The 16,706-nt window shown below is 45.7% G+C and overlaps 1 protein-coding gene across 6 annotated transcripts in view; it reads left to right on the top strand.

Annotated features, from left to right (window-relative positions):
- The first annotated feature begins 815 nt into the window (after positions 1 to 815).
- The window catches only part of SLC6A13 (solute carrier family 6 member 13), a 41,968-nt gene continuing 26,077 nt past the window's right edge, over positions 816 to 16,706 (top strand). Inside the window, exons 1-2 of one of the 6 annotated variants that reach the window (XM_061418276.1) lie at positions 816 to 1,061; positions 3,798 to 4,004. In XM_061418276.1, the coding sequence (XP_061274260.1) occupies positions 3,803 to 4,004 (202 nt within the window). In that variant the 5' untranslated portion in view covers positions 816 to 1,061; positions 3,798 to 3,802. The remainder of the gene's footprint in view (positions 1,062 to 3,797; positions 4,005 to 16,706) is intronic. The other 5 variants (XM_061418274.1, XM_061418273.1, XM_061418275.1 and 2 more) reach the window with 5 other exon arrangements.

Raw genomic sequence — 16,706 nt, 5'->3', positions numbered from 1 at the left:
TCTTTACCCTAGCTAAGTTCATTTGTATCATATTTCAGATTCTGCAGATAAGTGATATCATATTGTATCTGTCTTTCTGTCTGACTTACTTCACTTGGTATAACTGCCTCTAGATCCATTGGATGCTCCTCTTCATCTAGATGAAAAAACAGGACTTTTAGAGATTGGACGCCTTGCTCCCCACAGCAGCCTGGGAAGGGTCAGAAGCGGGACCCAGACCCTGGACGACCTTGGCCTCGGAGCCGGGAGCCGGAGCAGCCCTGGGCACACTCAGCTTGTTTCCCTGGTCCCTGGTGGGGCTGGGGCTCCCTACTCCACCCTGTGCTCATCTTCTCCCCGTCAGTCCGCTCCTGCACCATGACCCGGGTAGGGCTTTGCTTTGCTGTGAACCTTGGCACATCCTTTTCTGTGATAGTTTAGACAATTATTTAAAATTCTAGCACATTGTTTAGAAATTCAAGCAATACTAAAGCTTAGAAAGCAGAAGTGAAAAGTGCCTCTTCATATCGCCTGACCCCAACCCTACTCTCCAGATGTAACTACTAACAACCGGGCAGAAAATATTTCTTCAGACTTTTCTGTATGCGGATAAGTGTGTGTGTGGGTAGGGGGGGTAGTATTTCTAACTGGCCAAAGTTTATAATCTACACATCTTTATTCTAAATCACTGTCCATTCTAAGTCCTAAGTTGCTAAAGGGTAAGATAAATATGCGTTTAAGTTAATCTACACAGCACCTGACCAAAGAAACACCTACTCTTGGTGGATTTATGGCAGCCCTTGAGTCTAGAGTGAGAGAGAGAGAGAGAGAAGGCGGGATCCCTCTCGAGAGACCTGAGGTCACCCAGGAGGAGAGTGCTGCCTACCAGCTCGCACTGGAGGGTGAGCGAGGGTGAGCCTTTGAGCTGAGGGGAGGGGACAAGGGCGGAATGTGGGCTGGGCCAAGTTTAGAATTACAAGTGCCAGAGGAGTGGGAACCACACTTTAAATAGCCATCACCTCCCCTTCCCCCAGATAATTCTTCTCCCCTCTGACCGGACCTCTGGCAGCAACTACACTAAGGTTGGTGCTGTTTTCTTCTCTTTTTCTCTGGGTGTCAGACTTCAGGTGGGTTGGATCCATAAGACTTACAGTTTGGGGATCCTCTCCTAGAAAATATGACATTTATGTGTGGTACTCAAAGACTAGCTATTTTCTTGACTTTCTGAAACTTTGATGGCTGCTGATTCAAGGACCAATGTAACTTGGAGAAAGAGGACCCCAGATGAAAGAGGAAGACATTTGGGTTTACTTCTAAGAAAATGAAGGCTCTCTGCTCTGAGACAAGATTGAAAGTTGAAAGACCATAAAACAAGATTGAAAGAAAACAAAAATTCAAGTGCCTGTTATACTATGAAGTGCTTTCATATATGTGTGTGTGCACATATATATACATGTATATATATGCACATGTATATAATATATATACATGTATGAAATATATATACATATATGTGTATGAAATACATGTATGTATATATACATCTCTTCATTTAATCCTCATGGCTAAGTGTATCCTGTCATGCCCCTATATAAATCCATCAAGAGTAGATGTCTCTTTGGTCAAGTGTTGTGTAGATTAATTTAAACGCATATTTATCTTACTCTTTCACAGCTTAGGACTTGGAATGGACAGTGATTTAGAATAAAGATGTGTAAATTATAAAACTTTGGACAGTTAGAAAAACTTCCCAAATACATACACACACACACACACACGCACACACACATCTGCATATAGAAAAGTCTGAAGAAATATTCACTGCACGGTTGTTAGTAGTTACATTTGGAGAGTAGAGCTGGAATCAGGAGATGAAGTGAAGAGACATTTTATAGACAAGCAAACCAAGGCTCAGAGTGATGAATTCATTTCCTGGGAGTCGGGTGGTCTCTGATGCAGAGCTATGGTTTGAATACAGACTTGCCCTTCAATCGCATGATGCTGCCTCTGCTAATCAACGTGGCTAAGAGACCTAGGATAGGCTTCTGTTCTCCTGGGGTCTGCGGGGGATAGAGAAGTGAGGGGGGTAGTGTTTAATCATTGGAAGACTCCCATTAGGCCCAGAACCTGCCCAAGAGGCGACCATCTCAGAAGGACTGGGGAAGCTTCTGGGGACCAACGGCTTGGGTTTCTCCTTCTTAACCCACAGTCTCTGGAGCCCGTTCCCTCATTTATCAAATAAGCAGCACATTCCTGACCTCCCTCTGGCTTTCTGGATCCCCTGGGGCAGCCCCACTAGGGAGACAGACCTGCAGGAGGCTCTGTGGCCAGATGGGGCTCTTGTGAGAAAATTTTGTTCCCAGGAACTTTTCTGGGAGGGGGTGCGTAGAAAGAAGCACATGAACCCACTTCTGCAGAGAAGAGACTGCTGTATACAATCCGAGATACTTACATTAGACTTGCTGCTAAACCCACCAGCCAGTGTAAGCAAGGGAGGTAGCTGAACGAGCAGGACGTCGTGGGGTCAGGTCCCGGCTGTGCTACATGGCTGCACACATGTCATCCAACCTCTCTGATGGGCAGCTCCCTGCTTACAAAGCAGAGGGAACCGTCACATCCCGAGGCCGCGTGGACTGAATGACATAAAGGCATGTAAAGCTCCTGGCCTACAGTAGTTGTTCTCTGAACGTGACCACGTCCAATCTCACCCTCAACCTCAGTTCGAGTCTAGAATAGGGGCGGGCAGGGTGTAGCCTTCAGCTCTGCGTTCATCTTATGTTGTCGTCTCTGTGGTAACGGAGTCCTGCGCTGGCATCACCAGAAAAGAAGAGGAGCCTACGGGTCGTCTTCCTCTTATGTTGCTCTCAGAGAGAGATGCAGGGCTGACCTGGGAAGGTCAGCTCATCTTACTCAGAGTTCCTGGTTCTACTCAACCTTTCTCGTCTTCTTGCAAGGATCTAAAAAAGCTGACTTTCACATTCCTCTTATAAAATAAAACATGTTTTTGATGAAAATGTAGAAAATATAGATAAGGAAAATATCTCTAAAACCCATCTGCTGAGAAAGAAACATCTTGGTGAATATCCTAATTTTCATGCATGCAAATACTTTATAAGGTACTTTTCTCAGGGTCATCTTGCATGTGGTCTATTTTGTAAGTGTTTGCACTTCACATTTTGTGAACACCTCTTTGTTTCTTTCTTCTGCAGCACAGTTTTTAATGATTATATTGTAGTCCACTGTCTGAGCCATAATTTATTAACCTAGTTACCATATTTGAACATTTTTATGTACTTTCTAATTTTTCATGGTTTTAAGCATGAACATCCTCAGTGCTGAATGTTTACACAGAGTCACAGTTATCTCTGTAGGGTAAATTCCCCAAAGGAGAATCGGTGGCTTAAGGATACATACAAATCCCATCCCTTAAACTATCCTTAAACATGGAATAGAGAGACTGAGGTACATGTTTATGCAGATGAGGCTGGTTGGAGGGTGGCAGAGAGAACTGACAGCCCGGGCCAGGTGGGCTCCCCATGTCCACAAGCCCCCACCTGAGGCACCTTCTAGGGGTGCAGTGTCTGTGCCTCAGAGTCAGTGCCTTCTTACTGAAGCAGGAAGAGAACATATACGCTCAGCCTTTACCAACCAGACATGCCAAGGGGGGTGCGGGTCTGCGGACAGCAGCAGGAGTCACTCTCCTCCCTGGCACTTTTCCTTTGGAAATTTGCTGGAAGGGAAAGGGGAAGCTTTCCCTCCAGGCACCGCTCCCCACCCCCAGCCCCCAGCAGTAGCACAGCGCCCTGCTTGTCTTCCAGGGGGAATGGATAGCAGGGTCTCGGGCACCACCAGTAATGGCGAGACCAAACCAGTGTGCCCAGGCCTGGAAAAGGCGGCGGAGGATGGTGCCCTGCAGCGAGAGCAGTGGAGCAACAAGATGGAGTTCGTGCTGTCCGTGGCCGGGGAGATCATTGGGCTGGGCAACGTCTGGAGGTTCCCCTACCTCTGCTACAAAAACGGGGGAGGTGAGTTCACTTGAGGTGGGCGTGGTGGGGGAGAGCTGTGCCCGCCTGGCGCCTCCTGCCTGGGCAGTGGGTGGAGGTTTCCTGCCTCTGTTACAAAAACAGGGGGAGGTGAGAGGCACCGCAACCTTCACCCCTGCAAGGCTGTCTCCATCTCCTGCACCTACTGCACTCTGGGGAGCCCCAGAGATGCATAGGACGCTGGAGTTGGAAAAACCCTTAGAAGTCGCTCAGGACCCTGCAGGAGAAGCACCTGGACGGGGGTGACTTCCTGGGTGCCCATGGTGGCAGCAGAGAAACACAGGTGTGGTCTGGGACCAGATGGATGGGGGTTTGGATTCTGGCTCTGCTACTCACTCCCTGCGACCTGGGGCAAGCCCTCGGACCTCAGGTGGGCGCTGTGAACAGAGACGGTTCTTCCTGCCCCTCAAGGTGGTTGTCAGGACTGGAGGTTGTGGGCAAAGGGCCTCAGAATCCATGGCTGTGCTGAGGGCGATGTTGGCACCCAGCTGTCCCGTGGTCTCGAGACTCTGCAACCAGGGTCGCCTGTCCCGCGCCACACCCCTCCCTGCCCACATCACGTATCACCTTTGATCCCAGTGACTCTTCTTTTATAATTTTCCCACTGAAATGTTTGTACGGGGTGGGGAGCATGGACTCCAGTTCCTTTCTGGATCCTTCCTGCCTCTCAGGCCCTGCAGTGATCCCACTGTCTCCTTAGCAATGCGGGTCGCTTTCCCACCATGGACTCTCTTTTAGGCACGCCCACCCTTTGCCAGGTCTCTGGGGAGCCCCTGAGGGATTTCCCAGGTGCTGAAGGCCTCTGGGAAGAGCAGTGGGTTCGGAAGGTCTCCTCGTCAGTGGGTAAAGCTTAGCGGGACTGGGCTCCCACGGCTGGTTTTGGGGGCGGGGTGGGGCTGCAGTCTGGGCTGGAGGATGGGAAATGCTGAGGTAGATCACGGGGAAAGACTGAAGGCGTAGGACTTTGTGGGCCACGAGGACTTTAGGGCACCCTAATGCAACACTCACCCTTGGCGGGGGCGTGGGAGCCTCCCGTGCGTGAGCCCAGTCGCAGTGGTTTTGGGGAGAGAAAGCCCACAGCACAGAGTAGGGGTGGGCGGTCAGGAGGGAGGCGAATATAGAGAGGCCCTGAGCCCATTCGTACTCTCAGGATGGTGGCAGCTGGGCACTGGCCCAGGGACTGGAGGTTAATTTGTATTTTCCCAGAGCAGGTGGGAGTGGGCCGGTGTGTTCTCCGTCCCCCAGACTCTCTGGCCGGCAGTCTGAAGCTGCAGGACTTTGCTGGGTCAGCTGGCATCTCTAGGGAAGGCAGGAGGTCCCCGCCCAGCGCTGGACCCTCCGACAGCTTGTTCAGACCCTTGGGCCCTAGGGAGTTCGGATTCGGCTAGTCCGGGGAGGAGGAGGGGTGGGGGGCTAAGCCGGGCCTGGGGCTCTGTGTCTGGACCCGGTGACCAGCTTAGCTCCTCACACGGCAAGAAGATTAGGACGTGAGCTGCTTTTCGCAAGCCGCTCTGGAATGGGACCGCGAGGTTGGCCTGGGAATTAGCAGGACTGGCACGAAGAGGTGGGGGAGGGATTCTGGGGTCTGTGGGGACCCCTGCAATGAGGAAGGGAAGGAAGGGGGAGGGGCGGCCAGGGCAGGAGCACAGGGTCACCCTGTCTACGGGAGGCGTCCCCCAGTAGGTTTGCACCTGAGCTCTGCTTCCGGGGGCCCACACAGGTCTGTGTGGCCTGAGGATGTGTGGCTGTGTCTCAGAAAAGGAAACGCAGGCTGGGATCACGACCACAGCCCCTGATTCTTCACTGAAGAAGCAGGGGTGCGGAAGTAGGACGTGGCTGCCTCCTCCCTGGGCAGGGCCTACCCTCTAGCATGCTGGTCCCAGGAGCTGTTTTGGGGTCCTGGGACCATCTGCAGAATCCTGACGCCATTCCCCTTCCTCCCACCCCTTCTTCTCCAGTGGGGCACCAGGCCTCAGGCTTCCTCTTCTCTTTCCTTGACGGACAACGGCAGCTGGAGGAAGTGCACTGAGGGGCTCTGGGGCTGGAGGCTGATGCCCAGCTTTGCTCTGAAGGCCCTGAGTCACCCAGGGTCAGCAGGTGGACACATGGGTGGTGCCTCTGCTGGCGTGATGAGGACCCGCCGGGTCTGTGCAGGGACCCAGACAGGCCAGCTCTTCTGGTTTCTGGTGTTCCCAGAGGTTCACCCTTTCTGTACTCTTCACCCCTCCTGGGCCCCTCAGAGCATAGACTCCACACTTTGTCTCGTCATCTTGGTCTGGAAGGGACCAGACATCTCCTTATGACAAGGCCCTTCACTGCCGACATGAGAGAGCAGACGGGGAGGAGGACAGAGGCCTCCTAGGTAGGTTTGATCCCCTCCTCCCAGTTCAGTGTTTTTATTTAAACCCATGGCCCTCAGATCAGGGCTGGGACTCCCAGGGGATTTGAGGATGGTTCTGAGCAGGTTCTGAGGATGCTGAGGTCGTGGTGTGAACCCCCCAAGGTCACATGTGCTATCAGCCTGCCTCTGCTGGGTGCTTTCTCCAACTCACAGCTGCAAATAGCCGCTTTTGTGCTTGGAGGGGGGACCTTATTGTTGCTAATGTTTGTTGGTTGGGGAGCTCAGGGAGGAAGACATCCCCAAAGCACAGCATCAGTTCCATACTAAAAATGCAAGTGCTGTCTTTGGTTCCTTCCAGCTTGGATGTTTGGTAGATCCGATTAGAAGTGAGTCCCAGAGCAGGGGAAAGGCTGAGGTAAGAATATGATGGAGGACAGGTCGACAGTGAAACACGGTAGCTAAAAACAGAGACGCTGAGAAAGTGGTGTGAAGAAACTGAGTCTGGTGGCTGGGACTTGGGCTTTCAATGCAGAGGATGTGGATTCAGTCCCTGCTTGGGGAGCCAAGATCCCACATGCCTCGTGGTCAAGAAACCAAAGCACAAAACAGAAGTAATATTGTAACAAATGCAATAAACACTTAAAAAATGGTCCACATCCAAAGAAAAAAAAAAAGATCTTAAAAATAAATAAATAAAATATAGAATCATCACCCAACAGAAGATGGGGAAAGAAGGGGTGCCTTCTAGGTAAGTGTGCTCCTTGCTGTCCAGGCATTGCGGCCAGGCCACCCTGAGCACTTGCCCCCACCCCCGGCCCCTATGACTTTCTAGAATCAGGCCAACCAATGTAAGTCACCCAACGGTGGTCACACACTGAGAACGCGCCACCTGCCAGGAACTACTCTGAGATGTGGTGATAAAACGGAAACAGAATAGACCACCTCCCTGTTTTTGTGGGGCTTTCATTCTGGGTGTGGGTGGGGGTGAGACAGACGGTAAACTCAGTAAACAAGAAAGTGTCACCGCGCATCAGAAGTCGCTGAGCATCGCAGGAGCAGGGGCGGGCGGCCACACTGAGAACACTTGAGTGACAGCTTCTGGGGTGGGGGTGAGACCCGATCTTGGGGATATTGGAGGTGGGGAGTGCACCCTGGGTAGAGGAAACAAAAGGCCTTAGAGCAGGCGGCTGTCTGGTGTGTCTGGGGAGTCAAAGGAGGGGAGTCACTGTCGGGGGTGGGTCATGCAGGGCTTGTCAACCACTGTGAGGTTCGGCTTTCACTCCAGGGATGGGGAGTCAGGGCAGGGGTTTGAGCAGAGCGGCCAAATCTTACACTTGAACACAATCTCTGTATCTATGGTGCTAAGAACTGATGGCAGAGGCATCAGGCTGGAAGCAGACCAGTTGCAAGGCTAAGAATCTTGATGTCTCTTTGCTGTCCTTCTTTCTCACATACCTGCTGACTCTACCTGAATACCCAGATCCCGGTTGCTGCAGAACCCGGGACTTCAGCTGGAACCTCTCCTGCTCCCTGGACTCTGGGCTACCAGCATTCTGAGTTCCCCAACACCCAGGATGCCTGGGGCCGGAGATGCCAAGTGAGACCACAGCAGAATGTGCCACTGCTGAGCCACTCAGAAACCGGGATCTCAGAGGGAAGGCTGTGGGGCGGGGGTGCAGCCAAGCGAGCCCCAGCTCTAGACATCTAGACCAGCTCTAGGGAGAGACAGCACATAGGACGCCAATGCCACAGGTGTTAGACGGCCCCACTGTGCCCTGAGGACGTCCGTAGATACTAAGGAGCAAAGAGAGACAAGGAGCGCATTTCTTCACGGAAGAGTCATGGTTACGTTATTAGTACTTGACGACTGGTTACCATTTTTAGTTAGTGACTCAGTGCCAAGTATTGGTTCAGTAGTGCTGATGACAGCATGTGATACTTCATGAATGCTCACTGCTGTGTTACTCATGTGGAACATTTAACAGTTTGTCTTTTAAAAAAGTGTCACCTGGAGGGACTTCTCTGGTGGTTCAGGGGCTAAGACTCTGAGCTCCCAGTGAAGGGGGCCTGGGTTCGATCCCTGGTCAGGGAACTAGATCCCACAAGCTGCAACTAAGACCGAGTTGCCAAGCAAATAAATAAATTTTTTAAAAAATTGTCACCTGGAACATGACAGGTGACACCACAGAATGTGCTCTTACTGAGAAGGATGTCTAGCAGAATGGTTCTTTTCCAGGATGGGTGTGTGGTCTCTGGCATCCCATGGGGGACGATGCCAGGACATTTGAGAATTGAGGGAGGAGATTGAGTGGGGCTTTGGGGGAGCAGGTAACCATGACTCCATTTCCCTTCTCCAGGACTGGATATGTCTTGCAGGGGTGGTGGTTATGGCTCAGGTGAGGAAACAGGCAGTGTCCCCAGGACTCCCTGGTGGGCACACAGGTCCCCTCTTGGGCTCCATCCCTTCTCTAACTCCCTCCGCAGTTTGGGGCCAGTGACTCTGCCTGGTGGGTGTGGACTTTGACCCTTATAGCCAGCTGCCCAGGTGCTCAAGGAGGCAGAGGAGGAGGGGAACAGACTGACCACCAGACCCGGTGCAGTTAAACACTGGCTTGGTTTATTGGGAAAGAGCAGGTGGCATAGAGATGGGAGGAGGGGCTTGGAAACCCCTCTCCCGGCCCCCCACTCTCTCTTTGCTCTCTTGCTTTGATGTTTCTAACTCTCAGTGGTGACAGTTCGTTTCAGCTACTGGATTCTCTCTCCTAATTCCCTCCTCCTGCCCAGCGAGTCTTGGACTGATTTGTGTACTTACTTGCCTGAGTTGTTGATGATCTTTCTTTGCCCTTATACTCACCAAGCGTCTCCCTCAGTGCTTGAATTATGCATGGACTACACACCAAGAGACTTGGAAGGCGGAGAATTGGAGGAGTTGATTCCTCACCACCAACTTTTGTTTTAGCAATTTTAGTATGGTATAATTGGCTTACAATAAATGGCACACATTTGAAGTGTACAGCTACATAAGTTTTGCCATAGGTACACACCCCTGAGACCATCACCGCTATCAAGATAATTAACGGGGACTTGCAGGTGATCCAGTGGTTAGGATTCCAAGCTTCCATTGCAGGGGGCACAGGTTTCATCCTTGGCTGGGGAACTAAGATCCCACATGCTACATGGCCTGGCCAAAATATAAATTAAAAGAAAAAAAATTGTGAATGTATCCATGACTCCCCCAAATTGCTTCCTGACCCTTTCTCCCACCCCCAACCTCTGCAACCCCATGTCAATGCAACCACAAACCTGTTTTGTTTTTTAAAGATTTTTGATGTAGACCATTTTTTAAATGTAGATCATTTTTAAAGTCTTTATTGAATTTGTTACAATATTGCTTCTTTTTTTTTTATGTTTTGTTTTTTTTTGGCGAAGAGGCATGTGGAATCTTAACTCCCCAATCAGGAACTGAACCTGCATCTCCTGCTTTAGAAGGTGAAGTCTTAACCACTGGACCACCAGGGAGGTCTCTGTTTTTGAAAGATGTAATTATTTCCAGCTTTACTGATTTATTACTGATACATAATATATGTAAGTTTAAGGCATACATTATGATTTGATACAAGTATATACTGCAAAATCATTACCACAATAAGGTTAGTTAACAATTCCATTCCTTTATATCATTACCTTTTCTTGGTGGTGATAGCTTTTAAGATCTACGCTCTTAAGAACTTTCTAGTATATTAAACAGTACCATTCGCTGTAGTCACCACACTGTACAGTTCTATCCCCAGGAAATGTTCATCTTATAATGAACTGTGTACCCTTTGATTATCTCCCCATGTCTCCCACCCCCAGCCTCTGGCAACCACCATTCTACTCTCTGCCTTGATGAATCTGACTATTTTGAGATCCCACATATAAGTGAGAACACACAATATTTACTTTACTTTCTCTGTATAAATTATGTCACTTAGCATGATACCCTCAAGGCCCATCCATGGTTGCAAAGCATGGTACTTCCTTCTCTCTTATGGCTGAATAATACCCCACTCTGGTGTGCTGTGATTCCTGGGGTCGCAAAGAGTCGGACACGACTGAGCGACTAAACTGAACTGAACTGAACTGATACGTAATAGCATTTTCTTTATCCACGCTGTCCCTATACACTAGTTTGCATTCCTTAGACTTCTCTTAAATGGAATCATGATTTGGCTTCTTTGACTTAGCGTAATTACTTTGCGATTCATCCGTCTTTTTCATGTCTCAGTAGTTCCTTTCTTGTTATTGCTGAATAGTAAAGTAGCTTAGTCAGTAAAGAATCCACCTGCAATGCAGGAGACCTGGGTTCAGTTCCTGGGTCAGGAAGATTCCCTGGAGAAGGGAATGGCTACCCATTCCATATTCTTGCCTGGAGAATCCCACGGACAGAGGAGCTTGGCAGGCTACAGTCCATGGGGTCGCAAGAGTCGGACACGACTTAGTGACTAGACCACCATTCCATTAGATGGGTGGACTGCCATTTATCTCTTCTCCTGTTTATGGACATGTGGGTTCTTTCCAGGTTTTAGGTATGACAGATGAATCTGCTAAGAACATTTGTGTACAAGTCTTTGTATAAACATATGCTTTCACCTCCCTTGAGTAAACACTTAGGTGTGGAATGACAGGATTATATGCTAATGCACCTTTAACTTTTTAAGAAATTGCCAAACGCTTTTCCAAAACGGTTGTGCCATTTTACATTCCTGCCAACGGTGTATGCGGGTGCCAGCTTTTCCACATCTTCACCAATACTTGGTCTTTCTTTTCTTTTACTTTTTTTGCCTGCTCCACGCACATGCAAGGCTTGTGGGATCTTAGTTTCCTGATCAGAGATGGAACTGCAGTCCCTACATTGGGAGCGTGGAGTCTTAACCACTGAACTGCCAGGGAAATTCCTGGTCTGTCTTTTTAATTTTTCTAATTGGTGTGTAGCATTACCTCATTTTTTAAATTTATAATGACTAATGATATTGAACATCTTATGTGCTTATTTGCAACTCACGTATTTTTTTTTCTTTTTTTTTTTTTTGGTGAAAACCTGTTCAAATCTTCTGACCATTTGAAAAAAAAAAGGGTTGTTTGTTTTCTTACTGTCTTAGCCACTGGATCACAGGGAAGTCCTTCTTTTCTTTTTAATTACACTTTATTGAGTTATGACTGACTTACAAAAAGCTGTACACATTTAACATATCAACTCAATGAGTTTTGAGGTAAACACACACCTGTGAAACCATTCCCACAGTCAATGTCATAAACATATCCATCACCTCCTGAAGTTTCCTTTTGTCCTTTTTTTATTTTAATTTTTTGTGATAAGAACACAATATAAGATTCATCTTCTTAGCACATTTTTAAAAATTTTTTTTTAATTGAAGGATAATTGCTTTACAGAATTTTGTTGTTTTCTGTCAAACCTCAACATGAATCAGCCATAGGTATACATATATCCCCTCCCTTTTGAACCTCCATCCCATCTCCCTCCCCATCCCACCCCACTAGGTTGATACAGAGCCCCTGTTTGTTTCCTGAGCCATACAGCAAGTTCCCATTGGCTATCTATTTTACATATGGTAATGTAAGTTTCCATGTTATTCTTTCCATACATCTCACCCTCCCCACCCCTCTCCCCTTGTTCATACATCTGTTCTCTATGTCTGTTTTTCCATTGCTGCCCTGTAAATAAATTCTTCAGTACCATTTTTCTAGATTCCATATATAGAATACAATATTTATCTTTCTCTTTCTGACTTACTTCACTCTGTATAATAGGTTCTAGGTTCATCCGCCTCATCAGAACTGACTCAAATGTGGTCTTTTTTATGGCTGATTAATACTCCATTGTGTATATGTACCTCAACTTCTATATCCATTTATCTGTTGATGGACATCTAGGTTGCTTTCATGTTCTAGCTATTGTAAATAGTGCTGCAATGAACAATGGGATATGTGTGTCTTTTTCAATTTTGGTTTCCTTGGGGTATATGCCTAGGAGTGGATTTCTGGGTCATATGGTGGTTTTATTTCTAGTTTTTAAGAAATTTTCATACCGTCTTCCATAGTGGCTGTGAAGGAAAGTTGCATGGCTGGAAGTAGCCTGGAGTTAAAACTACCCTCCAGGTCTTCTCCACCATTCTATGCAAAACAAAGAACTCTCTCACCCAAATAAAAAAATGGACATTAGGTTGATTACACCCACCTCCCACCCAGTCCAGCCTCTGGCCAATTTCCAAAATTCCTTTCCCCAGCCGTTTAAGAGAAAACTACTCAGAACAACCTTGGAGAAGAACAGGCCCCCTTAAGACAGTAACTTTGCACATACATGCCTATATATACTTATTCATTTCTTAGTTTAGTGCAGCAGCTCGCTAATCTGACTGCTGCCCCTTCTTGCTTCATTAAAGGTCATCTGTTCCTGTAAAGTGCTAGTCTCATTCTTTTTCTGAACGGCGCCTTCTCTAACTCTCTTACCCTATAGGCTGTATCAATTTACATTCCCACCAACAGTGCCAGAGGTCCCTTTTCTCCACACCCTCTCCAGCATTTATTGTTTGTAGACTTTTTGATGATGGCCTTTCTGATTCGTGTGAGGTGATATCTCATTGTAGTTTTGATTTGCATTTCTCTAATAATGAGCAGTGTTGAGCATCTTTTTATGTGTTTGTTAGTCATCTGTGTGTCTTCTTCGGAGAAGTGTCTGTTTAGGTCTTTCCCCCACTTTTTGATTGGGTTGTTTGTTTTTCTGGCATTGAGTTGTATGAGCTGCTTGTATGTTTTGGAAATTAATCCTTCGTCAGTTGTTTCATTTGTTATTATTTTCCCCCATTCTGAAGGCTGTCTTTTCACCTTGCTTATAGTTTCCTTTGCTGTGCAAAAGCTTTTAAGTTTAATCAGATCCCACTTGTTTACTTTTGTTTTTATTTCTGTTACTCTACGGGGTGGGTCATAGAGGATCTTGCTTTGATTTATGTCATCGAGTGTTCTGCCTATGTTTTCCTCTAAGAGTTTTATAGTTTCTGGTCTTACATTTAGGTCTTTAATCCATTTTGAGTTTATCTTTGTGTATGGTATTAGAAAGTGTTCTAATTTCATTCTTCTACATGTAGCTGTCCAGTTTTCCCAGCACCATTTATTGAAGAGGCTGTCTTTACCCCATTGTATATTCTTGCCTCCTTTGTTAAAAATAAGGTACCCATAGGTGCGTGGGTTTATTTGGGGTTTTCTGTCTTGTTCCATTGGTCTATATTTCTGTTTTTGTGCCAGTACCATACTGTGTTGATGACTGTAGCTTTGTAGTATAATCTGAAGAGAGGAAGGTTGATTACTCCACTTCCATTCTTCTTTTTCAAGACTGCTTTGGCTATTCAGGGTCTTTTGTGTTTCCACATGAATTGTGAAATTTTTTGTTCTAGTTCTGTGAAAAATGCCATTGGTAATTTGATAGGATCGCATTGAATCTGTAGATTGCATTTGGTAGTATAGTCATTTTCACAATATTTAAGGAACATGGAATATCCTACCCATCTGCTTATGTCGGCTTTCACCAGTGTCTTATAATTTTCTGTGTACAGTTCTTTTGTCTCCTTAGGTAAGTTTATTCCTAGATATTTAATTCTTTTTGTTGCAATGGTGAATGGCATTGATTCCTTAATTTCTCTTTATGATTTTTCATTGTTAGTATATAGAAATGCAAGTGATTTCTGTGTATTGATTTTGTATCCTGCAACTTTGCTAAATTCACTGATTAGCTCTAATAATTTTTGATACTATCTTTAGGGTTTTCTATCTTTTAGGGTATTATGTCATCTGCAAACAGTGAGAGCATTACTTCTTCTTTTTCAATCTGGATTCCTTTTATTTCTTTTTCTTCTCTGATGGCTGTAGCTAGGACTTCCAAAACTATGTTGAATAATAGTGAAAGTGGACACCCTTGTCTTGTTCCTGATCTTAGGGGGAATGCTTTCAGTTTCTCACCATTGAGAATAATGTTTGCTGTAGGCTTATCATGTATGGCCATTACTATGTTGAGGTTTCATGAGAAACGCTGGACTGGAAGAAACACAAGCTGGAATCAAGATTGCCGGGAGAAATATCAATAACCTCAGATATGCAGATAACACCACCCTTATGGCAGAAAGTGAAGAGGAACTAAAAAGCCTCTTGATGAAAGTGAAAGTGGAGAGTGAAAAAGTTGGCTTAAAGCTCAACATTCAGAAAACGAAGATCATGGCATCCGGTCCCATCACTTCATGGGAAATAGATGGGGAAACAGTGGAAACAGTGTCAGACTTTATTTTTCTGGGCTCCAAAATCACTGCAGATGGTGACTATCGTGGTCATGTATGGATGTAAGAGTTGGCCTGTGAAGAAGGCTGAGCCCTGAAGAATTGATGCTTTTGAACTGTGGTGTTGGAGAAGACTCTTGAGAGTCCCTTGGACTGCAAAGAGATCCAACCAGTCCATTCTAAAGGAGATCAGCCCTGGGATTTCTTTGGAAGGAATGATGCTAAAGCTGAAACTCCAGTACTTTGGCCACCTCATGTGAAGAGTTGACTCACTGGAAAAAACTCTGATGCTGGGAGGGATTGGGGGCAAGAGGAGAAGGGGACGACAGAGGATGAGATGGCTGGATGGCATCACCGACTCGATGGACGTGAGTCTCAGTGAACTGCGGGAGTTGGTGATGGACAGGGAGGCCTGGCGTGCTGTGACTCAGGGGATCCAAAGAGTTGGACACGACTGAACGACTGATCTGATCTGATCTGATGTTGAGGTAAGTTCCTTCTATGCCCATTTTTTGAAGAGTTTTAATCATAAATGGGTGCTGAATTTTCTCAATGGCTTTTTCTGCATCTATTGAGATTATCATATGGTTTTTATCTTTCAATTTGTTAATATGGTATGTCACATTGATTGATTTGTGTATATTGAAGAATCCTTGCATCCCTGGAATAAAACCAACTTGACCATGGTGTATGAGCTTTTTGATGTGTTGCTGAATTCTGTTTGCTAAAATTTTGTTGCAGATTTTTGCATCTATGTTCATCAGTGATATTAGCCTGTAGTTTTCTTTTTTTGTGTTGTCTTTGTCTGGTTTTGGTATCAGGGTGATGGTGGACTCATAGAATGAGTTTGGAAGTGTTCCTTCCTCTGAAATTTTTTGAAAGAGTTTTAGAAGGATAGGCATTAGCTCTTCTCTAAATGTTTGATAGAATTCTCCTGTGAAGCCATTTGGTCCTGAGCTTTTGATTTTTGGGGAGATTTTTGGTCACAGCTTCTTTCAGTGTTTGTAATTGGGTTGTTCATAATTTCTATTTCTTCCTGCTTCAGTCTTGGAAGACTGAACTTTTCTAATAATCTGTTCATTTCTCCCAGGTTACCCATTTTATTGTCATATAGTTGTTCATAATAGTCTCTTATAATCGTCTGTATTTCTGCATTGTCTGTCATAACCTCTCCTTTTTCATTTCTAATTTTGTTGATTTGACTCTTCTTTTTTTCTTGATGAGTCTGGCTAAAGGTTTGTCAATTTAGTTTATCTTCTCAAAGAACCAGATTTTAGTTTTATTAATTTTTACTATTGTTTTTTTCATTTCTTTTTCAATTATTTCTGCTTGGATCTTTATGATTTCTTTCCTTCTGCTAATTTTGGGGTTTTTTTTGTTCTTCTTTTTCCAGTTGTTTTAGGTGTAAAGTTAGGTTGTCTTTTTGATGTTTTTCTTGTTTCTTGAGGTAGGATTGTATTGCTATAAACTTCCCTCTTAGAACTGCCTTTGCTGCATCCCATAGGTTTTGAGTTGTCGTGTTTTCATTGTCATTTGTTTCTAGAAATGTTTTGATTTCCTTTTTGATTTCTTCAGTAACCTGTTGGTTATTTAGAAACATGTTGTTTGATCTCCACGTGTTTGTGTTTCTTACAGTTTTTTTCTTATAATTGATATCTAGTCTCATAGTGTTGTGGTCAGAGAAGATGCTTGATATGATTTCAATTTTCTTAAATTTACTGAGGTTTGATTTGTGACCCAAGATATGGCCTATCCTGGAGAATGTTCCGTGTGCACGTGACAAGGAGATGTATTCGTCTGCATTTGGATGGAATGTTCTGAAGATATCAGTGAGATCCATTTCATCTAATGTATCATTTAAGACTTGTGTTTCCTTATTAATTTTCTGTTTGGATGATCTGTCCACCCCAAACAGGGGTGTTAAAGTCTCCTACTATTATTGTGTTACTGTCAATTTCTCCTTTTATGTCTGTTAGTGTTTGTCTTATGTATTGAGGTGCTCCTATGCTGGGTGCATAG

The sequence above is a fragment of the Bos javanicus genome, chromosome 5 (assembly GCF_032452875.1).
Source record: "Bos javanicus breed banteng chromosome 5, ARS-OSU_banteng_1.0, whole genome shotgun sequence".
NCBI lineage: Eukaryota > Metazoa > Chordata > Mammalia > Artiodactyla > Bovidae > Bos > Bos javanicus.
Note: the sequence above shows the minus strand (reverse complement) of the source record. Positions and strands in the feature narration are given on the sequence as shown.